At 38.2% G+C, this 26,584-nt stretch overlaps 2 protein-coding genes across 2 annotated transcripts; one reads left to right on the top strand and one right to left on the bottom strand.

Moving 5' to 3' along the window:
• Positions 1-90: 90 nt before the first annotated feature.
• On the bottom strand, positions 91-2,869 carry LOC149413294 (uncharacterized). The gene is made up of 2 exons (XM_089644972.1): positions 2,599-2,869; positions 91-1,843 (listed from the first exon to the last, which is right to left on the bottom strand). The coding sequence occupies exons 1-2, from the start codon at positions 2,830-2,832 to the stop codon at positions 128-130; spliced, it is 1,950 nt and encodes a 649-aa protein (XP_089501098.1). The 5' UTR covers positions 2,833-2,869; the 3' UTR covers positions 91-127.
• A 1,185-nt stretch (positions 2,870-4,054) lies between these two features.
• On the top strand, positions 4,055-25,286 carry eIF3c (eukaryotic translation initiation factor 3 subunit c). Its single transcript, XM_089645599.1, has 17 exons — positions 4,055-4,175; positions 4,477-4,584; positions 4,802-4,934; positions 5,873-6,017; positions 9,892-10,031; positions 11,136-11,364; positions 11,709-11,865; positions 12,873-13,135; positions 14,212-14,421; positions 14,533-14,686; positions 16,255-16,470; positions 17,110-17,250; positions 18,952-19,124; positions 21,844-22,003; positions 22,121-22,310; positions 22,940-23,136; positions 24,030-25,286. Exons 2-17 carry the CDS (start codon positions 4,492-4,494, stop codon positions 24,192-24,194), a joined length of 2,766 nt encoding a protein of 921 aa, XP_089501725.1. The 5' UTR covers positions 4,055-4,175; positions 4,477-4,491; the 3' UTR covers positions 24,195-25,286.
• The last annotated feature ends 1,298 nt before the right edge of the window (positions 25,287-26,584 follow it).

Here is a 26,584-nt window from a genome sequence, read left to right as displayed (position 1 = left end):
GGAATTGGAGGGAATAAATTAAATAGAAACAATACTTTTTCTTTCTCGTATTTAATATAAATAAATTAATAGTACTTTAGTAAGCCTATAATATTTCTTTAGCACAAATAATAACACAATTACAAAACTAAACAACAATTTCATAACCGGGTTCTGGAACGTTGGATTTTGTTTCTAAATTAATACAATCTTTCAAATCATTGCGTTTGACTTTTTTCTTGTTGCCACCTTTGTGCACTCTCAGATGAGCCGTGAGGATTCGCTTTAGATGAAATTTCTTTCCACAAACTGAGCATTCGTGAGCCCGCTCCATGTGCTTGCTTTGAATGTGTTCATTGAGACGAGACGCGGACAAGAATGTTTCTTTGCAGTTTGAACACGCATAAGGACGTTCCCCAGTATGCAGTCTCATGTGCTTCTTTAAAGACTGCTTATTGACAAATCTATTATCACATAACAAACAAGCCGCCGGTTTCTCTCCTGTATGAATCTTCCGGTGTTCGCTAAGCCCTTGAGAAGAAGAAAACGTTTTAGAGCACGTCTCGCATGCGTAGGGACGCTCGTGAGTATGTTTGTGACGCACGTGAATCAGCAACGAGTTCTTGGATGAGAATTCGCGAGGGCAGTCAACGTATTCACAAACAAACATGCGAGTGGTGATCATCGACGAGTGTCTGGAAGCGTGAGCTCTGAGATAAGCGGCACGCGTGAAACGTTTCCCGCAAACTTCGCACGAATGAGGTTTTTCTCCGGTGTGAATTTTTATATGCGTGTTCAGCGTAGATTTCGCAGTGAATCTTTTACCGCAAACGTTGCACGTGTTGTTGTAACGGTTGTCAGAATGCATACATCGAATGTGTTCCCTTAAAAGATGTAGAGTGTAGTAACGCTTGTCACAGAGTTTGCAAGGATGCGGCTTAACGCCCCGGTGGTACTTTATATGTTGGTGTAACCCGCCCGCATGATGGAAGCGTTTACCACACACAGGACACAAATAAGCTTTGTATTCGAAATGCGTTACAATGTGATGCTGAAGAGTGTAAATGCGTGAAAATGTTTTATCACAGTGTGGACACTGGTGTCTCATGTTCGCCGGATGTGTTTTCTTATGAGCACGCAGTTCCGTACGATCGTTAAAAATCTGCGAACAAATAATGCACGTGAATGTTTCTGGCTCTCCAAAAGGCAGAGAATAATGTTCATGATCATTTGAATCTTCGCAATCGCTTATATCGGACTCTGAAACAAATTGCTCATCTGACTTTTCCGAAACTGGTTTTTTTCTGATGACTCGCTTTCTTTTTACCCTGTACAATTCTGGGTCAAAATCTGATTCGAATTGTCCATCGCAATTATCACTAACTTCTTCAAAAGGCTTTGCATCGTTACTCTCTTCACAAGGCTGTACATCGCTGATTTCCTCGCGTGTGAGTCCCTCGTTAATCTCTTCAATAATAACATCATCGCAGATATTAAGTTCCGACGTCATACAACTAATTCTCAGTTCATGTGCTTCCAATTCTGATTTAGTAAGAACTTTAATGTCAGATCCAACCACGAAAAAATTTCTAGATTCTAACGACTGGCAGTTCAGTGAAGATTTCGGAGGAAAGTTTATTATAGAATCAGGACCAATATCCGGGATCACACCCTGTTGTGTCACTTGAGTGTCCAACTCTTCCTGGTGCAGCAGACCTTCCATCTTGACGTAAGGGTCGGACAGGCCTGCTCCACGCAGCACCGTGTCTGATCTCTCGCACAGAAGCTTGAAATTGTAAGCGATGGCAACCTTTTCAGCGCAACTGTGACAAATGTCTTCTGGTAAGCCATCTCCAGAGTGGGCCTAGAAGTAAAACAAATGACACTAAATAATACATAATATATAGATCTAATAATCATAGCTCTCTTAATATATAGCTCTAATGCCTCAATCACTAGATATTTTGGCGAGATGCTTAAATACTTAAATTCAGTATGGAATCTGAGAATCGTGTTCACACTGCTGGGAGTAAAAATAAGGTATACGCTGACTACGAGTGCCCAGTAAAATTTAACACTTTCCCGACATAATTACTAATTCCTGATGATCTCAAACTGTGCCCATGGTATTGTTCTCAGGTGCAAAGCTTTCACTTAGAACAAATTTCTCTTCGTTTCATTTTTACACTCAAAATAAATATGACATATTTATCAAAATATCCCACTGGTTAGGTTAGGTTAGGTTAGGTTAGGTAGTATAGTAAACTTGTAAAAATAATTACATCATTAGAAATCAACATGGCCGCTTATAATTTGTTAATATATGTCTATCTCAAACTATTTTCTGTTTTTTCCATGTTTTTCCTTTATTATTTCAACTAAAATGAAGCATAATACGTTTGCCCCAAGGTAAGTTCATAATTACTTCTCATACCGTCGAGATTTGGCTTAATTTGACAATTTTAGCGCAAAAACAGTGAGGGCACTGCTAGACAGCAAGTTCCCTTTACTCGGTATAATCTTAAAAATATAGAATCTCCTGGTTTGCATAACTAGAAATGAACTTTTAAATAAGTGATATTGCGGTAAATTCCTATTGGGAACAAAGTGTGTTTTCACCTCAATGTAAGCAACGGATAAGAGCATGTCGCACAGAGTTATTTTTTCATCCATATCAGTAAATTCATTGGTATATATCTCCAAGAATGGTTCGTCTCCCGACAAACAAGCTCGGCATATCTTATGGACAACCTTAGAACTCTGAACGACCACGTCCATCTTTGAAAGAATGTCCGGAGGTTTCTTGTGTATGTAATAAATATCAAACAATTTATTCAAATAAATTAATAGCATCAGTCTTTGACACTGACATATCGCTCGTTGTTTACGAAAATACGAAATCCAATACAATCATAGATATACCACTCAAATCTTATTTTCTATCATTGTCTTTGATGCTGTCTCTGTGTTGCAAGCTTCAATAATGTTTGTGGGAAACAAAACTTTCTCTTCTCGACAAAAAATTACAATAATATCTTTCAGTAAGTTAAAAAATCATTGCATAATATGACTGCAAACAAGAAGAGATAGATGGAAAAACGAAATTCTCAAATCAAATGTTACAGGAAAAATTAGAAAAATGTATTATGGATTAAATATATTAAATCCACCGGCACCAGATAGGCTAAACTACGAAAGCTATTGCCAGGGCCGCTGAGAGCCGAATCAGCCTTCGTATTTATAGATTCACCATTTAGCCTTTACTGAATGACATATTAATGGTATAGGCCTTGTAAATAATTTTGCACAACAGGTTGGTTTTGTAATATGGACCTAAAAAGCCCTGGATTGGCATTGAAACCAAGTCTATATTCAGGGGAAATTGCCTGGCAGCCACATTCCATGACAAAATTTTGAAATGAGTTGTTTTCAAAGTAGTGCATATTTTATTTGGTATTGTTAATGCGGTTACAATTTTTGGGGTATTTGATGATACAAAGAATGGGATATGTCATTAAAAAATTTAAGTAGGTTTGCATTTATCATACACTTTTTCCCTCACCCCGTGGCTTCAAAATTTTCTTGAATAGCTCCGTTCAGGGATTTAGGTTTATGTTTTGAAAGCATGTTGCCGGGCTAAGGAGTTACTCACTTACTCACTATTGCTCAATTCAGCACTCTGTAATGGCAGCACCGAACAAGGGAACCATAAGCAATAACGCAAAAAAAAATCTATGACAATTCTTTCCAGGGGGGTATAACTCCGAGAAAAAGGTGGGTCAGAAAAAAAGACACGGTAATCTCTATGGGTGACTTGTGACGTATATTTTCCACATTCCAATACGAACTTCATGCATGTTTATAGGCCGCTGTCACGAACTTCATGCATGTTTATAGGCCGCTGTCATTGGCCGATTTTAGGCTAGCCAATGGGTTGGCTCCGAATGAGAATTATATTGTCTATGGTTACGCCTTTTTTATAGTTTCTCTCCTAGTCGATGGTGAGTATGTGTAGTAGTGACGTATATTTTTCAGTTACAGACTTTTATCTATGGCAAACATTAGGACCCATGGGCTCAGTACTAAAAACCCGAAGATATTGATCTAGTGAGTGGTTCATTCAGGATTCTTTCCCACCTTGCGTGTCATCTGTCTTCTCCGAGGCGTGCTTCGGCCTTTTTTATTTTAGAATTTAGGTACGTTTTACGTTATTATTTTTCAAATTCATTCATAGAAATGAATAGTGCATTTCAAGCTTCAATTGTGCAAAAGTTATGGTGGTTAAAATGCGTTAGAAATAATCGCATATGGTTTAAAATGTCAACCGGTCGGACACTCAAAATTAATGTTCAATAATTGTTTTCTAGCATGCTCATTCCGACACAATCTAAATTTATTCCCCAAATATGTTAAAGTTAATACGGTCTATCGACTGTGCATTATTGTTTAAAATTATTGTGTAGTTTGTGATTTATCAATTTAACCTTAAATTTTCAGTGAAATTCCATCAAAATGAGTCGATTTTTCGCCACGGGCTCCGACTCGGAGTCCGAGAGCTCCAGCGAAGAGGAGCAAGCGCCACGCCACCCAACAATGGCGTTCACAGTAAGAATATTTTTTTTAATGTAATATTATTCCTAAAATTTACTTTACCCACCCCGTAAACATCAGCTTTCTCGAAAGAGGCACATCTTAAGAACCACCCATGAAAGTATATAATAATGGTTTTGGTTTGTTTATGTTTCCAATAATGGAATCCTTGCTTCATTTAATAACAGTTGTGCAATAACGGTCACTAACTCATTATATTGTTTGATTCCAGTTCAGTGACGATGAAGAAGAAACCAAGAGGGTGGTTCGTTCCAACAAAGAGAAGAGATTTGAGGAATTGACGGGAATTATCCGTAACCTCCGGAACTACAAGAAGATCAAGGATATGTCTTCCATGTTAAGCAGTAAGTTAATGTTTTAAACAATTACTACAGAATATTTGTTATATAATTTGGTGCTTTTAGAGTTCTCCCAAAGTACTACGTTTACATTGGCTGCTGTGAATAATAAATTCTGTGTGTAAAAAGAAGAAAAATACAAGTCAAAATAAGCTCTGAATTCTATAATTGGATTGAGTTTTTCTAACTCATTGGAAATGTAATTAAAAACTATGTTTGTAATTACATTACACTAGCGCAGATCTGTAAAAATTACAGGATATTATAATTGCAGGATTTGTGAAGTTAAAAAATATTTTCCTTTCAAAAAATAATCAGTTATTTACGATTTGAATAATAACCATTAGTTAACTTGATAACTACACTAAGGACGGGTTGTTTCGGAAAATTTGAACAATTCATCAAATTTCAACGTTCATTTTCGGGTTCTGTGAAAGATTTATTCAAGTTCTGTTTTTATATCATTGTAGGCTAGTTGCTTGACAAAACTGAAATAAAAAAGAACTTGAAAAAGTCTTTCACAGAACTTGAAAATGAACGTTGAAATTTGATGAATTGTTCAGATTCTCCGAAACAACCCGTCCTAAATCTGTCAAAAATTTACACAATAAAATACACCTTCCAAGTATAGAATTATTAATTAAAAATTAAATTATTGTACCTACTTTATCGCTTGTCTGAATAGTTTGTATAATAGTCCAATTTTGAAAATCACAAACACGCACCACCAAAATTATTATTTTTAATTATGCATTGTAATATTATGCTCTTTGCTTTAGTGAAATTCTATATTATTTGATATTTTACATATTAGACTTTATCCCCTTCTATAAAGCGACATCAATTTACGCATAGCATTTTGCCATTCTCTATGGATTACTTACAACTTTTCAATTCATCATATTTGTTTATACTTATCAATAACTTGGCTACGCTTTCTTCAGGTTTTGAGGACCTGCAGCGCGCCTACGTGAAGGCCCTGCCCGTGGTTCTGAAGGAGTCCAACGGCCAGCCTCCAGACTTCTTCCTCCGCTGCATCATCGAGTGCGAGACCTTCGTGGCACAGCTCTGGGAGGACAGGGAGTTTAGGTATGTTCAGGACTTATAGACAAGCCTACGTGAGGCCGTCCTCTTGGCGCGGAAGGAATCCCGCCGCATCTCATCTATCTAAAGATTGCCACCGAAACTTCACAGCATATGTGATGCATCGGGGGCCTACCCCGTACGTGGATGTTGCGTAAAACACATACATTGTGTCCAAAGGTGGTGCGTGATACGGTAGATTGCGTTAGAAAGGTCAGACTTTGTTTCTAATTAATACAGCACTTTGTACAAAGCACTTTGTATTAATTAGAAACAAAGAAGTCGGGGACGCCCGAGGAAGACATGGCATGACCAAGTGAATCAGATACTTGAGTCGGGCCATGTCAAGAGTCAGAATAATAGAAGAGTATGTATGAGACGTTGTATGAATATGAATGAGGCAAGGAGGGTGTGCCAAGACCGAGTTTTTTCGCAGTCCGTCCTCTCTGCCTACCCCTGCGGAACGGTGTGATTGGTAGTTAGTTAGCAGAAAACAATGAAGACAACAACAAGATAACAATGAGAAACAATTATTTCAGTAACCGGAAATGGAAAACAAAGCAAGTCAATAGCTAATTATGGACATCTTTTCTTCACACCGTGTTTTAACATAATATTGAAATAGGTTTTAAAGGCTAGTTTTTCAATTTGTTTTTCATAATTCATCATAATAATTTTTCAATAAGAGGAACGAAAACTAACCTTAAAACTTTCACATCAATAATAATGGCTGCCAAGTGAACGTCATCATAATCACTTTTGGCTCTACAACCCCTGGTGGGTCTTGGCCTCCTCAAGAGTCTTCCTCCACTCATCTCGGTCCCGCGCCAGCTCTCTCCAGTTTCGAAGCTCCAAGGCAGACAAATCTTTGAGGACGTTGTCGCTCCATCTTAACCTTGGCCTTCCCAGGCTCCTTCTCCCTATCGGTCTTGAGCTCAGCAGGGACTTTGGTTCTTGATGCTCGGTCATTCTCTCCACATGACCTAGCCACCGAAGTCTTCCCAGTTTTTGAACTTTGTGACGTTTAGCTCCTTAAACAGAGTATAGAGCTCATTGTTATAACGTCTGCGCCAAAATCCATTTTCTAGAACTGGTCCGAAGATGCGCCTCAAAATTTTCCTTTCAAAAACATCCAGTGCTCGCTCATTCTTCTTAGTTAGAACCCATGTCTCGGCTGCGTACGTAAGCCCTGGTCTAATTAGTGTTTTGTACACTAATACCTTGATGGTTCTGGAAAGCAGTCTGGATTTTATTTGTTTTTGTAGGCGGAAATAGCAGCAGTTTGTATTCACGATGCGCTTCTGGATCTCCTTTGTAGTGTTGTTATTGTTTGTTATCAGGGACCCCAGGTATGTGAATCTTGGTACCGTTACAAAATTTTGGCTTCCACATGCGAGAGATGGGGTTTGTTGGGTACATCCTACGGCCATGTATTTGGTCTTCTGCTGGTTTACTACAAGATCCATATTTTTGGCAGAACTTTCAAGATTTATGAAGGCGTCTTGTAAATCATCAGGATTTTTCGCAATTATGTCGATATCATCAGCGTAAGCCAATAGTTGCACAGAGTTGTCAAATATCGTTCCTCTTTTCTCAATGCCTGAGTCACGAATAACTTTTTCTAAGGCTATGTTAAATAAGAACCAATAAGAGCCAAGTGAACAATCAGTTTTAATTTGAACGAAGTAACTACTAAAATGCATTATTTCACATTTCCAGTGACTGAAATATTTGGTTCTCATTGTTATCTAACTGATACAAAGTGTTTTTGTTGGGAAGTGAGTTACTAAGTTAGCTAAGAGCTTCACAGATGCAATCATAGAGGGCAGTGCAAAGAGCTTGCTTGGAAGTCCGCAAGATGGCAGCTAGTAGTCAGTAGTTGCCAGAACCAGTTAGAATGCTCCCAGACAAACTTAGTGTTTTCAGATCTCATTTAGCTAGCTCCTAGTTAGGTTGACTATCGAGTCACCATTGTAATACGCAAAGTATATTATAAATCCCTGATTTAACTTCTCAGACAAAGACATTTTTTTACTATGTGTTCCTTTGAGAACTGTCAAAACGTAATAATTTTTGTGTTATTTTCGAGTTTTGCTAAAAGCTTCATAACTCACGTTTTGGGAAACGTAGCCTCATTCTAAAAAATGTTTTGGAAAGATTATGAAATCCACTATCGCATTATGTTGTAATACGTAAATATTTGCGTTTCTAAATATACATTTTATGAAAACGTCAAAAATATGTAAGAATCGCTTAGCATTATTTCAAAGCCGTGAAAAATGTACTTTTTTCTGAGTATCACAAAGAAATAACACTTTATATATTGAAGAAATATAATTAAAAACTATTAGTCACCTCAAAATATTAACCGTCCAAACTAAAATATTTTTAATAAATTATTTAGAAACGCAATAAATTATGAACGAACAAGATGACAGATCCAATCGGCTTAGATAATGCACCTCTACATTCCATAGATATTCTTGAATACAGACGCGTAGCGTTATTCATTATCGATACTCTGTTTTTTAAATCATGGCAATCCGTATACTAGTGATGGAAATAAATCGATTTTTGTAAAATCTCGCGCGTTTACGTGAAAAGACGTTCTAATGTCTTGACCGCTATTATCATATTTACGTCTTTTGACGTTCTAATGTTCTGAGTGGTTAACACAAAGAACTTATTCTTTAAAATCTCCTTCCACGACGAGTTGGAGAACTGTTTGTGGGAACAGAACAGTTTTTAAAATAAAGTGTGACTATTGACCATGTCTAGTGTGAAAGGTCAGCGTTAATGTAACAAAATCCTCTACAAACACTAACACACACCATAGTAATAAAGCCTGGCCCTATTTCAACATCTCTTGTGATAATTGATATACAGTGAATTCTCGATCGATGGTACCCTGAATAATCGTTTTCCTGCATTTGTCGTTTATTTCTTCCCGTCCCGAATTAATTTCATACAAAACTCGCAAAAATAGATCGGTCTGATTGTTCTTCTATGTATCGTTTTACCGCATTTAAAGCATGCAATTTTTGTACTAAATATTTTGCTCCATCGATCATTTTTCAAAATCCGAACATGTAAAACTATAGTGGCATGCCACTGGTATCGCCCATAGTATTCAAAATATGGTGCTGCCACTGCTCAAGCCTGAAGATGCCAGGAGGTACCAAGCGCTAAGGTACTACAGTATCTGACTGTCCTAGAACCTATTGGACGAGAAGGTCGTTGCGAGAAAGTAACACGCGCTTCCTGGAGGTAACGCAGCCGGCTACCAGAAATATCAATTTGAAAAACGAACCCCTTTCAGTAAGTTACGGAGTGCCCCAGGAAAGTGTTCTACGTCCCCTAATGTTTCTTATCTATATCAATGATCTTTCTGAACTAATTACAGAAGGCAACATTGTGACATTCGCTGATGACACCGTAATACTTTGTCAAGCTGACTCGTGCATCAAGGCATTCCTTAAAGCTGAGATTTATCGCCATAATATAAAGCGATGACGAGTCAGTCAGTCAACAGTGATGAAACTGACATATGCGAGCACCTCACAAATTGGCAAATCTGAAGCTTATGAAGGTGTTTTACGAATATGAAAACTTTACCTGTAAAATATTACGCAAACGAAACGGGCTTGGATGGCTACGAACATTTTAAATTTGTTTTTAAGGAACTTTGACGCAGCAATGAGTGTAAAACAACAAAATATTTTATTATTTGTAGGTAACTGTTCAGCTCACCCAAGTGACACAAAATTTGTATGAACTTGGCATTTCTCTATATACCCACATCCATTTTTTCCCCAATAGGTCCCTTATCCCCTAAAACAACATGTAGAGGTTTCACTGTAATGTTTTATTTGATCTGCAGGAAGAATATGTCAAAGAGCAACAGCAAGTCGCTGACATCGCTCCGCCAGAAGTTGCGCAAGTACTGCAAGGAGATGGACTCCGACCTGGCCAGGATCCGGGAACAGCCGGAACAGGAGGACCAGGAAGATGGAGAGAAATGTAACTTACTTTATATACCTTTATCACAATTTTTTTTTCATTATCTAATATTCTGACTTGCGCTCTTTTGTGATGAAATTTTTTTTATTCTTATTTATTTTAGTATTAAGTTGACATTCATTCTTTGTATTTGAAAGTCTTAACCATTTACATTAGAGAGTGTGAAATCTAAGGTGGTCATCCCATGGGTCGGTGTTGTAAAGACGCGGGAAATGTTGCGCGATTTATGTTGTATGGTCACTGTACATTTCAGTATTGCAGATTTCTGTCACCTAATTAAGTCACTCTAATTTCATCTTATCATCTATGTCTGTCGTTTGTAATTATATGGATCAAGGTTTGTAAAAAATTGTACTACTTTTTTTACAAACCTTTAGAATGGATGCCTCTCGACTTCCATTATTAATTGGGGATTGATAGTTTGTTTTTGTGCAATAATAACAGACGACTGAGGAGACAGCCAAACGTCGCATAAAAACGCAAACGATAACAACCGACTGTGAATCAAATCAGTCACCAAGTGACGTCGAGGTTGTGGAATTTTTGTGATATTAATATGCCTCAATAATAAATTCTTGAGAATATTTTAGTCATTTGTAACTAAAATAAATGTTATAGATGTTAATTAGAAGTTCGTTATGTGATATCGGCGTAAGTATAAGTGAAGAGCGCACACTGAAACCTGGTAACGTTAGCTGTATACGTGAAGTACATCGCATCACTCCCCCTCGCCCCCCGACCCGTTTGCAGGCCCCAATACAAATAAATATATCGGAGGGCTTTCGGTATACCGCATTCGGTTTTGTTCGATTCTTTACCAACCCGTGGGACGACCGCCTGCAAGCTTTGAATTAAACTGTGAACAGTTAGCTGTGATTGAGTCAAACTGCAAATGAAAATTGCCAGGGCTAAAACTGTGTTAGATTCCACTATAAAAGCTTCTTTTTTTCTAAATGGCTCATTAAAACCTCGGAAAAATTGCATTTTGAATACTGAACACACTGGATTTGCAGTAACCGAATTCCTTTATATACTTTTAAAACCATTTGTGTTCTTCTGCATTGGGACACAACATTTGATGTTAACCGTATGATTTCTTTTCAGCCGGAGATGACTCTTCAGATTCTGAAGCCGAGGTGAAGCGCGTTGAGATTGTGCTGCCCACGGCTCCAGCCAAGGCCGCCCCGCTAATTGCGGCCCCCAAGGGAGACGGAGAGGGAGATGACGATGACTCGGAGGACTCCATTGACTGGGGATCCGACTCTTCGAGCTCGGGAGAGTCCAGCGACGAGTATGACAAGAACATCACCATCAGGGAGCGATTCTTGAAGAGGTATGAATAGTAAAAATAATTACAAATATTTTCGTCTTGTTGAAATTCTTCCCTTGAAAATTAATTCTTCTTTGTTTGTTTTCTCCTCGTAAATTCTCTTGTACAATAATTGAATGAACGACTCACAAAATTTTGTGATTTAGGCATTGAATCTGGGAATTGTGTTTAATTTGCACGCAGCATTGAAATTAATGGATAGATTTTACATTAAATGGGATCATGTCGTGTCGTGTTGTCTCGTAATGTTATTTTTTTATTGAAAATGTAAAAATAGTTAATATAGTTGACCGTAAAATTAGTTTTCGATATCCCGGTTCTATAAATCATTTGATGTATGTCTGCAGAACCACCGACCGTGATGAAGAAGATGAACAGGAGAAGAGACGCGAGAAGAGGAAGGACCGCTCCGCCCCCGGCGCCAGGAGGAAGGAGAAGAGGGAGAGAGAGGATGACGGGGAAGGAGCGTGGGAGACCGTCCGCAAGGGAGTCGCCACCACACAGGTAAACAGATTCAATACAAATACAACAAAAACAAACAAAACAGCTCCTTATACTATGGTACTAAATCCCACTCTCATTCAAAAATCACAACAATAATAACATTTAAATCTCAAACAAAAAGCTGAATTCTGAGCATAGGGAGATCACAAATAGAAAATATACTGATTATGAGAACAAATACAGACCGTAATCGCTCAACTGCATTAAAAAACACCATGTTATATATTTATAGTTATTCCATGGTGGTGCGCAAATCTTTCGCTCGCAATTGTGCGGAGATGCGTAGTGCGATAAAGAACTTAACAAAGTAACAACAAATTGAATTTGCCTTATATTGTTTACAGGAGAGGAAAGATTGGGAAAGGCCAAAGGCTTACCCCTAGGTCTGGTCCTTCCTAGCCGCTGGTTCCTTTTACACAGATCAGTTTAAATATAATTAAGGCAATTCCTTTTGATACTTGATGTTCACATAACATAAAACACAGATGTTCACTGGGGCGGGTTAAATGTTTCAGTTGACGATGTGATATTCCAAAAAATCACAGCCGTGTTTAACATTTGCAGGTATTCACAAAATGACACGACAATTCTGTTTGGTGACCAAAATGCAACGATAATGTTACCTCGTCATTTGGCCCGGATTAGCAGGAAAGGAGACAAGGGGCGAAGGGTACACATTTAAGGCTATTCAATTAAAACCTCACGCGCAACTAATTCATATTATTCATACTACAAAATTTTAATATGTAAATAAAATCCTCAGCACCGGAGATCTCAGTGAGGATATCATTATCTCTGTTTGTTACAAAAAAGGAAGATAATAAAACATTTATTTATTATTATTATATAATCTCTAAACTGCATAAAACACAGTCGCTATCCGCGTCTGTCTGTTTGTTCGTTTAGTTCTACTAAACTGAATAGCCGCCAAAGATCACATACGACAGTCACATAAGATTCATATAAATGATATTCAACATTTACTAAACAGTCCATCTTTCCTCCAGGAAAAGCCTAAGATGTTTGCCAAGGATGCTGAGGTCAACGTGGCCGCCGTGGTCAAGAAGCTGACAGAGGTGGTGGCTGCCCGTGGCAAGAAGCGTACCGATCGCCGCCTGCAGCTGGAGCTGCTCCGCGAGCTGCTCGGCATCAGTGACGCACACAACCTCGGCGCGGCCGTCGCCGCTAAGCTGCGCTCTGCCATCGCTGCCGCGCTCTTTGATTACAACGCCAAGGTATCCGATGCCATGAAACCGGATCACTGGAATAAGTAAGAACCTGTTTTGGTTTGAATCTTGATATCTCTATCATAGTGTTGATTTATTCGGAATTATGGAAAATTTAATTCTACTTTACTGTTAGAGGAACGAACAAGGGTTGGGATAGCCGTATTTTAAAGGGCTATTCCACACAGATAAAGCATGGATAAAGCCTATGGCTTATGACAGGCGAATGCGATAACACAATTTGTAAGGTTAATTCACAGTCAGCTTACCGGGTGGCGAACGAAATCTGCATTTCGAGAATCATCTGTCAGCACTGGAACGGTGATCGTTGTACTGTAGCACTCGTTATGTTGAATTGGATTGCGATAGTTGCGATAAAATACGCGTTTAAGGGATTATTCCGATAAATAACCGGCGATAGTGCACACATTGGTTTTGACAAGACGAACGTTTTTTTGCGATTGTACGGCTCGCGGCACTCCGTGATTATAGTTGACGTGTGTGATTTCAAACTGTACAGTTCAAAATCTGACCATACTATTGGACAGCACACGGCCTGTCAAAATCAAATCGGAATGACGGAACATCTACTGAGAAATTTCATAAATCCATTCTTTTGAAACTCTAGCTGGTGAATTGCGCACAATGACACGGATTCTAAATGGTGTTAGAAAGAGAAAATACTATGCTTTATATTCAAATCTTGAAGTTTGCCACAGGAGACTTAAAATGAGCACCTTTATGAAACCAAAAGACCGAAATTTGAAATTCGTGATTTTTTTTATTAATTATTTTTATATGAAACGATAAAAAGTGAGGTCACGTTTATAATTCATTTGTCTAAAAATATATGTGTGTTCCTATATATTTTTTCATTGTCACTAAAGTTAGTTACAAAAAGAAGTTAAGTGAGCCATATAAATTTTTTTTAGTGGTTGGATTAACAAATTTATGTTTAAAAAATTCGTATTTATCGTCTGTCAGAATATCCCCCAGGAGTTAAAAAACCAAGACTTTGAGCTAACTTTTGATAAATAATCAGAACACTCAATAAAGTCAAATTATTTGAAAGTCCTTTTTACTTTCGTCGGCATTCTAATGAATATTTTGTCGTCACCAGGTTGGTAGAGTGCGTGTCGGAGCTGGTGGAACTCCTGGTGGCCCACACGGAGCTGGAGATGTCGGAGACGCTGGCTGAGGAAGCGGAGGAGCTGAGCGTGCCCCCACTGCGGGTGCGGGGATGTGCTGTCACCGCCGTGGAGAGGCTGGACGACGAGTTCATCAAGCTGCTGAAGGAGTGCGATCCTCACTCCAACGAATACGTGGACAGGTGAGATGTCATTACTCGTTACTCGCTACTCGCTACTGATTGAATAACACCTTAGAGGGCTTCATCAGGTCTATTCATTGACCGGTTGCTTAATTGAATGTTTGATTCCAGGTTGAAGGACGAAATCCGAGTTGCTGCCATCATTGACCGCGTGCAGGTGTACGCAGAGAGGCGCGGCGTGGCAGAGGAAATGTGCAGAGTGTACCTGAGGAAGATCGACCATCTGTACTACAAGTTCGACCCCAGCGTGCTGAAACACAAGGCTGTAAGTTTCAACTATAATTTCTTGTCTTTTTTGAGTCTTATTTTGTCAAATTCTTTTGAGAACTTAAATTTATTTATTAATGCCCTAGCAGGCTTTTCCATGAAATTAATGCAAGTGATACAGTTGTGTTAACTATTTGTTTTACAGAGTATTGATTTATAAAATAAGTAATGTTACAAAGCATAATGCATGAGTTAAGCACATGTGAAATAATATTGAAAACTCACTTCTCTAAAATGAGAAATTAAGATTAACGAATTAAATTAGATAGCGTAAAATATAAAAAAAATATATTTAAAAAAATTAAAAATAAAGAAACAATGTTTACCACTACATAGTGGTAAACTCTTACATTTCAGAAAAGTAATTACATATAAAGATTTCATTTCATCACTAATACGGAATCTGACTAAAACATTATTATTATTATTATTATGATGTAATGAGCAGGCAGCATTCTGGTGATGCGCTCATATCTGATTTCACAACAAGTTTGCCAGTAATTGAGTTGTTTTAAGTTTGAACTAAGTCCTTTCTTCTCTCCAAATGTGAATCCAATAGAGCTTTGAATTGATTTATATTTGTTGCATCGATGACATGTTGTGGGAGTTTGTTCCAAGCATCCACTACTCTATTTGCAAGGAAGTGTTTTCTAGGATTAGATGCAAAAGGCGTTTTGGTAATATTTTTTGAGTGTCCACGGAGATTTATATTTTTATTAGTAGTGAAGATTTCTTGGATGCTAGGGCAACTGTAATGTCCAGATAAAATTTTGAAAGTCTCGATCAAGTCACCCCTTTATCTTCTTTCTTGTAAGGTTGGTAATCCTAGCTCCTTGAGTCTATCTTCGTATCGTAGATCTTTCAGAGCTCTTGGTATTTTGTCTCTGTACTCTCTCTAACAGATTTATATCCTTTGCGAAGTAAGGACTCCATATTTGGAAAGCATATTCCAGGAGAGGTCGCACATATGTTTTATATATTTTTAACATCATGTCCGGTGTGAGGTCAAGGAAGGTTTTCCTGATTAGATATGTTAGTGAATTTGCTCTTTTCACAATTCCAGCAATGTGTGGTTCCCATTTCAAGTCCTGTGATATGGTAACTCCTAAGTCTTGTTGTAATGTCACTGCTTATACATGTCTACTACATTCCCATATCTATTACCATAATTAATTCATCTAAGACGCGATCAATTGATTTCATTCCAGCTTGGAGATACGAAAGTTGTTCAAATATCACAAGTTATGAATAAATACCTCACTAACTAATTATCTCCCTTTTCAGTGTCAAAAATTACAGGGGGATTGCTAATGTACACGTACCTATTGTAGGTAGTATTTCATTTTGAAATTGTCAGTGTATTAGTATTTTTAATTTTTACGTAGCCATTTATAGCCAGAATACCAATCGTTTACTTTGTGTCAATATTGGTTTGGCTATCGACTGCGCAACCATGCTCAGGATATGGATATAAAATCATTGGAACTTAAGATCCCCAGGTTATTTATGATTAGAATCAAACTCAATCAGGAGCACCTCAGTAATTAATACATTGTATTTTTCCAGGGAGAGATTGATGCATCCATCGAGACGTCTATGCACGTCATGGAGAAGCTGTGCAAGTTCATCTACGCCAATGACGCCACCGACAGACTGCGTACGCGTGCGATCTTGTGCCACATGTACCACCACGCACTGCACGACAACTGGTTTAAGGCGCGCGACCTGTTGCTCATGAGCCATCTCCAGGAAACCATCCACCACTCGGATCCTAGCACACAGGTAACCATTCATTCACCTGTCATCATCACAGCGCTGTTTTTTTCCCTAGGTTTGCCTCTGGGTCGCTTCCACTGGGGCACCCATTTCGTTCATTCGCATTATGAGATTACTATTGAACACTGCTGTTGGGGAAAAAGGCAGACCAAGCAGGGAACGGAGTTGGCTTCCTGGCTGCAAACTCCTTTGATAACTACACTTTTTTTTGTGTGGATCCTTTATGTTGATTTCTGATTTGCACTAAGGTGATATTTAAAGAAACTCAACTCTATTGCAGTTGGTTACAGTGAAACCATCTTCGTGTTTGTTCAGACTGATGCATACGGTGGAACTGTAAATTTAGGTTTAACTAGGGATTTCAAGGAACTCTGGAAAAAAACCCCGTGTGGTAAAACCATAACCACTCTAGTGAAGGCTATCCAAATTTGGGTAGGTGATTGATTTTTATTAATTAGCAAATTATTTTTTATTAAATTTTAGCATTTTTTTATAAACTCTAAATATATGGGATAAACAGTGAAATCTTTAAACCACAGTAAGCTGTTCATGTCTCCGTGTTAATATTTGGAAGTTTCCTTTACAATGTGTTTACCTGGAAGATCACTTGTATTTTAAACAGTTAATTATTGTTTGTGTTTTCAGATCCTGTACAATCGTACCATGGCCAACCTGGGTCTGTGTGCTTTCCGCCACGGGAACATCAAGGACGCCCACGCTTGCCTCGTGGACCTCATGGTCACCACCAAACCTAAGGAGCTGCTCGCCCAGGGTCTGCTGCCTCAAGTAAACACAATACTGTTTATTCCTTCAAATATACTGTGAAACTAACATTCACTTTTAAATCTTAAACTTATGCTGTAGTTATAGTACATTCAAAGATTATTGAAAATTAGGTAATGTTGCCGAATTCCGCTGCACGCTTTATAAGCAAACATTTAAAAAAATAACACTTGGTTTCAACTGATTATTACAAGAAACGACCATTTATGTCGGGGGAGATGGTAAAAGATTAAAACCTTAAAGTTCCATTTTTTCTAAATCAATATTAAAAAAAAAAATATTTGTATCATCTGATATTGGTTGGGAAATACCATAGACATATGAATATTAGTAGACCTGCCCTAAGTGATTAAAAGCGTATTATCCCCACTCCCCATACCGGTTCCATTGGAGTCGGCTGTGCTCGCGTATGGCCTCAAGTGAAATTTGCAAACGTGACGTCATCATTCTTGTGCGAACTATGGTCGAGGCATCATCGGTTCATTTTACGAAATAACACGGCAAAATGTTGACTTGTGATATGAAAACTTGTAAAAATAGATGTGAAAAAGAGAATAAACCCAATTGTCGTATTACATTCCATAAGTAAGCATTATTTTACTTTATTTTAAGCTTATTCACACCGTATTATATGGATCAGTTTTAGAAACATATACTATCACATCACAATGTAGCGATTCTCAAGTGTGCTCATCGTTGTTTACTGGGGTAAGTAAATTATGAAACATTTGTAAAAGTGTCTTAACTAAATACTCTGAAACTAACTACGACTCTGAAAATAGAAGCTGCCTTACTTTGCCGAATTTGGACTTCGCAAATTAGTTCATAACGTGGCGAGTAATTTGCGCTCCCATGTAAAAATGTCTATTCATTCAAAAGCAGATTTTACTTTTAAGAACTAAATGGTGATATTATAATGCGAGATGCCTATTTACTGTCAGATTGATTTATTGACGAATCACAGTCAGCCTTACCCCCTTCGTTCTTCAACAGTTGATTTTACCCCTCGCCATTATCTTCTCGTCTATTAATTCCTATGTCTGTGGGAAATACGCATAATTTATTAAAATAACCCAAACTGACAACCTATTTGTGCTTGTTTTCCATCTCCCCCGATGTAAATAGTTGTTTCTTTTAGTAATTAAGTTGAAACCAAGTGTTATTTTTTAAAAAATGAATATTCTAAGGAATGCTGCATGAACTTTTTTCATGCAAAACTTAAATTGGATTTAAGGCCAAAATACCCAACCAAACTACATAATTATTTTTTTAATCAAAAGGTATAGCAAATATCTACGCAGGTAAGTTTTTAGATTCTCACGGCCAAAAGCATTTTTTGTTGTTTGTTTTTGGGGTGTTATGCCGTGTTGCGCTAACTCCTTCTTTAGCCGACGTTTCGGACAGCGTTGCAGTGTCCATCATCAGGGCAGATCCGGTAGATCCGAAGATGTGTGAGAAGAAGAAGGAGTTAGCGCAACACGGCATAACACCCCAAAAACAAACAACAAAAAATATCTACGCAGTACGCATATGTGCTATTTTATTTATTTGTGTTTTAAATATTGTTACATAAATACATATACTGCAATTTTTTTTTACTCTTCTCCAATCGCCATGAGATGTTACTTACCCACCTTTTATATTTCTTATACCCTTTTGGTTATTTTACTCTCCAAATTATAACAAACGCCATTCCCTCCCCAGCGTCAGCACGAGCGCTCCAAGGAACAGGAGAAGATCGAGAAACAGCGCCAGATGCCTTTCCACATGCACATCAACCTGGAGCTGCTGGAATGCGTGTACCTGGTCTCTGCCATGCTGATTGAGATCCCCTACATGGCCGCCCATGAGTTCGACGCCCGCAGGAGAATGATCAGGTCAGAATAAAAAAATACACACTTTTGATATACTGTAGATCAGAGGTTCCCAAAGTGGTCTATATGGACCCCCAGAGGTCGATATCAGCTTGCTGGGGGTCTATGTCAGCGAGAAAAAAATTTGGGGTTACATACGAGCGGAACCCCATTTACCTCAAGTCAACATTTAGGAGTTCCGTAAATGACACAATAGACCTAACACAAATATAATAGACTGAGAAATTACTTATTTGATATTTGCATTTTTATATTTCGTAAAGTTGTTAATTGACGTATATAAATAGAATCTTTCCTTTACGTTCCCTTTCTCATCAGAATTAATATATTCAAGCAAAACATTGCACATTGGAAGCCGCAAATTTTCCAAGTTCCCCGACTTGTTTTTGAAAAACGTCCAGGGTAATAATGACGTTCAACATTTAAATGTACTTTACACAGACTTCAAAACTAAGTTTGAGGACATTTTGACCATCGAAATGGAACGTTGAAGAATGGGAAAACATGTGACAAGAAGAAATGACCGGAATAAGCACTAACAAAGAACTTAAGGGGCAGTTCTGTAGGGCAAGCTACAGAAAGAAATTCCCGTTGCTTATCCTGCTTCATTTTCATTTGGTGTAATACTTCACAAGGGCGCCCCTGGCTGCACAATGTAAAGACAGAGCAATTATACCGCCACCCGGTTGTTGGGCAGGCAAGGGAAGGGAATCTTTTTACTAAAAAAATTAAATGATTATCACATGGGATGTTAATAGTTTTAGGAAAATTCAATTTGACAGGCAGGGCGTCTACGGAAAAAAAAAAATTTGGCAAGTGGTCTACGGCAGTGCTCCGCAACCTTTTCTCACCTACGACACACCAAATTGCTTCCTTGAATTCCGCGGCACACCAAAAGCTAAAATTAGATATTAAATTGATATACAAATTTTACAATAATTTCTTGTTTTTTATTTGAAAAGTATACATACAAACATATAAATATAACATATTTATTTTTACGCAACCTTAATAATTATTATAAAATAATAATAAATTAATAAGCGATTAATTGTTAAATTATCCCGCGCTTGTTTCAATGAACACAAGTTTTATATTCGGCTCGATTTTTGACAGCGCAACCCGAAGTTCTTGTAATTAATGGAATAAAAATACTGACCAAATTTCTGCTGAAGCATACTTAAATGTAGTTGGGCCAGATCCACAGTTAATTGTTTGTTTTCAACTATGATTATTACTATGATTGATCCTTTGGTACATTTCCAAACATCCTTTTTGCAGCTCTTTCTGCCAAAGTTTGTTATTAAGTTCATTCAAATGCTCGAATATATCAGCCATGTATGCAAGTTTGGCTATCCAGTAATTATCATCGAGGTGCTGATATAGTTTGGGCATATTTTGATTTAAAAGAAACTCACGCACCTCGTGACGAAGCTCAAACAATCTATTCAAAACTTTGCCTCGGGATAGCAAATGAATTTCAGTATAAAACAATAAGAATTCATATTTGGCTCCCATTTCTGCCCAGAGTATTCCAAAGATTCGCGAGTTTAGGGCTCTTGATTTAATTATGTTTACGATTTTAATGCATTCATTCATCGTGTTTAAAAGTTCATCTGGTAAATTTTTGACCATCAATGCTTCTCGATGTATGCAGCAGTGTGTAAATTTTAACCTTGGATTTTTTTGTTTTACACAAGAGACAAAACCCTTTTTACTACCCGTTATTGCCGCAGCGCCATCCGTGCAAACAGCAATGCAATTGCTGCATTTAATATTATATATTTTGAAGAAATCATCGGTTACTTAAAAAAATTCTTCACCGGTAGTTTGCTCTGGAACCTCCTTACAAAATAAATAATGTTCTTTAATAATGTCCTCGTCAACTAAAAGTACAATAGCTATCAACTGTGCTTTATTTTTAATATCGGTTGTTTTGTTGATCTGAAGTGCAGCCAATAACAGTTTTCTAATCAGTGTTTATAATATATTGTGAATACGTCTTTTAACAGTATCTGCAGACAATGAAAAATAGACAATATTATGAAAAATATTTTGTCATTGTGTATTAAATACATAATGAAATATTGTAAAATGTCAAATACATTGAATTTGCCCGCGGCACACCTGTGTCGGGCTCACGGCACACCAGTGTGCCACGGCACACCGGTTGCGGAGCACTGCTCTACGGGGCAAAAAAGTTTGGGAACCTCTGCTGTAGATGATAGTATTTGATTAATGGGTAACATTCACTAGAATTCTCTGAAAGATTTCCAATGGAGGGTGTTAGATGTAAATTGTGAGATATTATTGTTGCATTAGGTTGGTAACAATGCCATACAAAGGAATGACTCATTATTATTTATCTCTAAATAGTATAAAACAAAGTATTATATACACTATCCGCATCTGTCTGTTTGTACGCTTAGTTCTTCTGAACTATGCAACGGAGTTTGATAGGGTTTTTACTATCATTTAGAGAATTTCTTCCGGAAGGTTTATATATATTATACATGGATATCATATTTATTGAAAGTAGAGAAAAGTCGAGGAACGTCGGTTACACGTCATGCCAGTCTCAATATTACCACAGAAAATTAAAGTTTTGATGATATTCCAGGAACAAGCGTACTGCTGATAACAACTTTGTATCCTCTCCCTTTCTCATAAATATACATTGGAAGTTGAATGTTAACGTTTCTTGTGTAATTTTTATTTTTAGTAAGACGTTTTACCAGAACCTGCGTGCTTCTGAGCGCCAGTCCCTGGTGGGCCCGCCAGAGTCGATGCGGGAGCACGTGGTGGCGGCCGCCAAGGCCATGCGCCACGGCAACTGGCAGCTGTGTCACACCTACATCGTCAACCCCAAGATGAACGCCAAGGTAACAAACATACGCTTTCACATAAAATACCATTTAACTCTGTAGAATCGGATATTATCTGTATCCTGACGATTGATATTTTTTTTTCATGTTAATGGAAATGTCTCCTCGCTCCAGGTTTGGGACCTGTTCTACCAGGCTGACTCCGTGCGCTCCATGCTGCTGCGCCTGATCCGCGAGGAAGCGCTGAGAACCTACCTGTTTACCTACAGCAACGTGTATGCTTCCGTCAGCCTCAAGGCGCTGCAGGAGATGTTCCAGCTACCTCCCCCGGCTGTTCACTCGCTGGTCAGCAAGATGATCATCGGTAAGTTGGCTGGCTCCTTTTAATGACTTATATTCTTCTTCTTCGCCTCATAGCTGAAGATCCTAACCCCCAATCCAAGAGCCCCAATCAACCAGACTCTTACACTCCCTATGGTCCTGCACTGCATGAAGAGCCGCGGGCACCCACATTTATCGATAATCTTTCTCTACTGCTGTTTTGAATTTTGCCATTGACCAAGAGCTTATCCAGGTTTGATTTTGGTGAGTGACTTGTTCTAAGCATCTTGGTAAACATTGTAGGGTAGTCAGTTGACAGATGCCAAGCTCTTCCAGGATGGATAAATTGGTGTGCCTGACTTTCCATGGTATCCCTGGAGCGTCAGTGTATCTTTTGCATTAGATAACACAGGTTAAATTGATGTTAAATGAGTTGCTTGTAACGTACATATCAGACTCACCTCTCCAGGAGTTCATGTGTATGTACATTACATGCAACTGGTTTAATGCCGCATTACCTGACAAAAGATACACAGTCTCATCTCCCTGAGCATTTCCCTTTGCTCTAAGTGTCAAAGTGACAAGTGTCTCTAAAGGTTTTGACACCATATAGACATATGGGAAAGATCGGCGACTAACCTCGTAAATTATTGACGATCATAACTTCTCCAGGCGAAGAACTCCTGGCTAGCATGGACGACCCCAGCGGCTGCGTGGTGCTCCACCGCTGCGAGCCATCACGTCTGCAGGCCCTGGCTCTGCAGCTGACAGACAAGCTCTTCAACTTTGTGGACTCCAACGAGAGGATCTTTGAGATGAAGCAGGGGACCTTCTTCCAGAGAGGGGGCGGACAGGGAGGCGGCGGACGCGTGAGTATTCTATTGCTTTACCATCGATGATAATATTGTAATATAAATGGTCAACTAACTTTATATAGGGCCGTTTTGTGATTAAATTTTTATGGGCGCATTTTGAATGTTGGTAAAATTTGTCCTGTTGAATCATAGAAATAAGTCTCGTCATGAGGGGTTACGAATATAGCATTACCCATGGGATGGGAATCACCGCACCTAATGACTTTGAAACTTACGTAACTGATATGCGTTCAGTTACGTTGAGTTGTTCCTGGCTCTAGTCTGCGGGATAAAGATTGCCTTGAAGATAATCAATCTCTCATAGGATGCAAGATGAAGGGTGTTTGTATGTAGTAAAAACTCATCCCGAATGTGTGGTAAAAGTATGAATGACCATATTACAAACCAGAAGATCCAAAAGAAATGAACAAGATTCTGTTGTGAGTGGTTCTTGTAAGTAATAATGCCTTCTATACACAACACTTCATTTTTTATTAGAGTAGAAACTTTTACAATCCAGAACGAGTGTGTAGGACAGCCTGGAGGCCAACTTTCTCTCTATTTTGCTCTCTAAATCTCTATACCTCACTGCTAGCCCGCCTCAGTCCTGAACATAGATGAAGCAAACCTATACACTAGAGACATGTCTTGTAGAACATTATTCTACTAGCACTAGAGCCATCTAGGCTACTTTACTCGAACTATCAAGTTCTGTATAGCAGACAGACAAGTGTATGGAAGAAGTCGAGGTCTATCAAGTCTTTTAGGAGTGAATGAAGAGCTTGTAATTGCAAATAATGGTAGGACCACATGCCAAGACAGTTGTGGGGCATTTCACTCTCTCTGCTTACCTCTTGAGAGGAAATGGTGTGATGTTTTGTGTCTTAACTTTTTCTTGTATTTTCTAGGGAGGCGGTCGTGGGCATGACCGTGGACGCGGCGGGGGTAACCGAGGCAATCGCGACGGGGGCCAGGGCGGCGATCGGGAGGGGGGGTGGCAGCGGCGAGGGGGGCGCGGGGGTGGGGGGCGGAGGCACCACGAGGAGCGCAACCACGACAACCAGGACTACTGATAACCAACCACAAACCCAGCACGCTACATTTAATAACGACATGCTAAATATTCAAAACAGTCTATATCGACATGCCCGAGACCTAGACAGACCTAATGCACAAAAGCAACAGCTTTCGAGCTGCAAGAATCAAGACTTTTCTGAAAAATCTCGTAAACATTTTAACTCTAACATTATTGTTGGTAGCGAAGTTTTTAATGGCAATTTTCTATATGTCTCTAAACAAACTGACGCTGACAATAAACAATTACGAATGAGACGCCAGCATAGAGATCGCACGAGATACGGCAGCTGCTGTTCTAACAATATACGAAGAAATGCAGATAAAATCGACGAAACTACAACAAAAAATGTAGCGTGTTGTAACATCTTCTACCCTGCTTTCAAAAAACCACCCAATCCGCAAGAAAATCAGACTGACGAATGTAATCCATCAGTTAATGTTGAAATCTCCCTACGTTTAGAAATACCTTCGATTCTGTCGAAATTATCTTCTGTTTCAAATATCAGTCTGTTTGATTTGAATTTAATTGCGGATGGTAAAAAAAAATTCTCTTACCGTTTTTTGGACGTGGTTTATAATTTTCGCTTTTTCTTTTCCCCCCTCGTTTTTAATACTTCCTAAATGGGCAGACAGGTGGCAGCTCATTCACAACGTAAATTAAATAATGTTCGTCATTTAAAATGGTTTTTCGATGAGAAATGTTTTATTTTATTTTACAATGAATTTTCCGCTGTCTGTCTGCCCATGAAAATATACAAAACATTTCAATATTTTAAAACGTAATGTTGTAACTATTCTTTCAATTATTTTTTGCGTTGTTAATACTCCTTCATTGGTGAAGATCATACTTCAAGTCATCCAGAAGTAACTTCATCAGTTATCTACCACAAAATCAGGTATTTTGATTAAAAGAAGTTTTTGTTTTAAGGCGATGTATTGTCAAGTTATTTTTACCACTTAAAATCTTGATAACGATACATAATTTCGGTATAAGATCACTTACTGTGTAAGGTTGTAATATGTATAAACTTTTATGTAACAGGATTTTTTAAATGGTGAAATTTAATAAAGCATTAAATTTAAATGTATGTGTTGTTTTTTATTCTTGGCTCCGGCCCAAAAATCACCACAACTCATTGCTGTAGTATATACAACTATGGTTGTGTGTACCCGCGCATCGCTCGGGGTTATGAATGATTTGGACTAAAGTTTAGAGGTTATGAATTCTAGTGTACCAGAAAACTGGATGCATTTATTATTATTTTTTTTTTTAATGATAAACTAATGTTTATAAGAGAAGGTTTTTATGCATAGCATAAAGGATAATAAATTATTATAAGCAATAATTAGTCACCTGTAAAATCAATACGAATTGAAAATATTTCCCGAGTAAGAATAAATGCTGCCGACGGGGATCGAACCAGCGCCTTCTGATGTCCGGTCAGACGTTCTGGACCACAGCCACGTCGGCTTATTTTATTTTCAAACATTCCGAGCGTGTTTATCCAACACTTCCTCCTACATCCAAATTAACCTTCCAGCGGGCGCGCTGTCGTAAAATTTACGACAAACGCGCCTTATCGCTTCCCCCACTCTTGCGACTTAGTTGTAAGCATCGAGCTTCGAGCTATGCTAGAGTCAAATCAAATGTCAAACATTTACCGCAAGATATAAATGCTTTTCTCAAAGTGAATTACGGTAGGGCAGTTGAACCGATAACAGAAGAAGAAAACAGAAGCTTTCCAAATTGCGGTGTTTGTCGGTTATGTGCACTGGATAAGAAAAGATCCTCGGCATCAATGAAGTGTTGCCGTTGCCAGTCCTTTACATGCAAGAACCATTCTTCAGTTGAGGTGGTTTGTAAAAATTGTAAGGATGAGAATATTGATTCTGACTAAATAGGTGGATACAATATTTTGTTTTGAAATATTAACATGTTTAGAGTGTTGCTTCGTTTTTTTTAAGAAAGTCAAATATTTTTTTTTTAAGTACTGCCTATTATGATTTTTCATATCCTTAAAGAAATTCCCTAACGTTTGTATAAAGAAAACACCACTTACATGGAGAAAACTTGATGACTTAAAATTTACGACAAGCGCCCGCTCAAGGGAAATTTCTCAACGCGCCCGCTGGAAGGTTAAAAACGTGTTTTCTGCGTAATTTTAAACATTTGGAACGAATTTTACTTAAAAATAATAATTTCTATCATTTTAGAAACCTTAGAATGAGCTAATTTAATGGTATATTCGATTTTCGTAAAAAAAACTTTGAAGCCCTATTTCTCCCAATTTACGTTTTGGTCTGTTGGATAAAAACGAAGTACAGCGTCGTACTGCCACCATGTCTAACAAATTATAGAAATGTCCTGTTTTCTTTCTTTTATGAT

The sequence above is a fragment of the Hesperophylax consimilis genome, chromosome 22, assembly GCF_061612785.1.
Source record: "Hesperophylax consimilis isolate HC1 chromosome 22, BYU_Hcon_1.0, whole genome shotgun sequence".
Taxonomy (NCBI): domain Eukaryota; kingdom Metazoa; phylum Arthropoda; class Insecta; order Trichoptera; family Limnephilidae; genus Hesperophylax; species Hesperophylax consimilis.
This window is presented reverse-complemented; position numbering and strand designations above follow the sequence as displayed.

Excerpts from the sequence above, each read along its gene's own strand:
- LOC149413294 (XM_089644972.1), bottom strand. The coding sequence starts at position 2,832 with ATGCTATTAATTTATTTGAATAAATTGTTTGATATTTATTACATACAC. Across the intron at positions 1,844-2,598 it reads TATCCGTTGCTTACATTGAG|GCCCACTCTGGAGATGGCTT; the intron begins GTGAAAACACAC and ends TTTTACTTCTAG.
- eIF3c (XM_089645599.1), top strand. The coding sequence starts at position 4,492 with ATGAGTCGATTTTTCGCCACGGGCTCCGACTCGGAGTCCGAGAGCTCC. Across the intron at positions 10,032-11,135 it reads CCAGGAAGATGGAGAGAAAT|CCGGAGATGACTCTTCAGAT; the intron begins GTAACTTACTTT and ends ATTTCTTTTCAG. Across the intron at positions 11,365-11,708 it reads AGGGAGCGATTCTTGAAGAG|AACCACCGACCGTGATGAAG; the intron begins GTATGAATAGTA and ends GTATGTCTGCAG.